The sequence below is a fragment of the Opisthorchis viverrini genome (genome assembly GCF_000715545.1).
Source record: "Opisthorchis viverrini unplaced genomic scaffold opera_v5_105, whole genome shotgun sequence".
Taxonomy (NCBI): Eukaryota; Metazoa; Platyhelminthes; class Trematoda; order Opisthorchiida; family Opisthorchiidae; genus Opisthorchis; species Opisthorchis viverrini.
In genome coordinates, this window is record NW_008751759.1 from 1,034,659 (window position 1) to 1,035,578 (window position 920).

General features: G+C 46.4%; 1 protein-coding gene across 1 annotated transcript in view; it reads left to right on the top strand.

Annotated features, from left to right (window-relative positions):
• T265_05473 (hypothetical protein) overlaps positions 1–232 on the top strand; it is a gene marked incomplete at both ends in the record, with an annotated part of 5,493 nt that extends 5,261 nt beyond the window's left edge. Inside the window, one exon of the mRNA XM_009170484.1 lies at positions 34–232. Coding sequence (XP_009168748.1) covers positions 34–232 — 199 coding nt within the window. The remainder of the gene's footprint in view (positions 1–33) is intronic.
• Positions 233–920: the final 688 nt, after the last annotated feature.

Genomic DNA, 920 nt, shown 5'->3' on the forward strand with positions numbered 1-920 from the left:
GTGCATTCACCTCATCTTTTACACTACAATCAGACTAACACAACTTCCAAGATACGTAAAACGCTCCACAACTTCCAGTACCTCTCCCTGGATTGTAAGTGGTGTGTTCAGTGACTACACATCTACGAGCATGACGTTACACTTTGTGGATGCAAAGTGCATACGAAAGGACGGGATGACTTTGGTCAGTTCATCCAAGAATACTTGCGCCTTCTCCCCTCTTCGAACATGAGAACGACATCGTCTGCGTACTCCAGATGGACACGGTTTTCTTCACAGGCTATTTGAACACCCGGATTTTGGAGACCATCCAGCGGTCGTCCCATTACTTCACTAAATAAAAAGAGAAATAAAAGGGAAAGGAACACGCTGCCTGCTGTTTTAAATTTGAGGTTCTGTGCGACTGAAGAACGGTCATCAAATAACCCGCAACCGCAAACTAAGTAACCTCCTCGAATTTTTACCTCAGACTCACTGCTGTCTGACCGAAACTGGCCATCGTTAAGCAGTATCACATCTTTGTTTATTCACACATTTCGGAATGTCAATTGATTGGATTGCCCTAACATCGGTGTTTGAGGTTTGTTAAACCGGGCCGCACTACGAGGGACTCGACAGATGATTGAAGCGAAACTTTGATGGTTGGTATCAGTGAGATGCGTTGCCACTGTGCCGGAAATCGGTCTTGTCACGCCGTTCACAAGACATCTGGGAACAAACGGGGGTGAAGAGTTTTTGAGATTCAGTCTCAGCCTGATTATTGGACGTGGGTCGAATTTGAACTTTGTAGGCAGTGTGTGAAGGAGGTAAACGTGTCCAGTACGCTTTTACGGAGTGCTCCCTCAGGATCCCCAAGAACCACCCTATCACACAGATTGTGGGGCGGTAGGCTAAGGGAAGAACTCCAAGTGCCATATCTA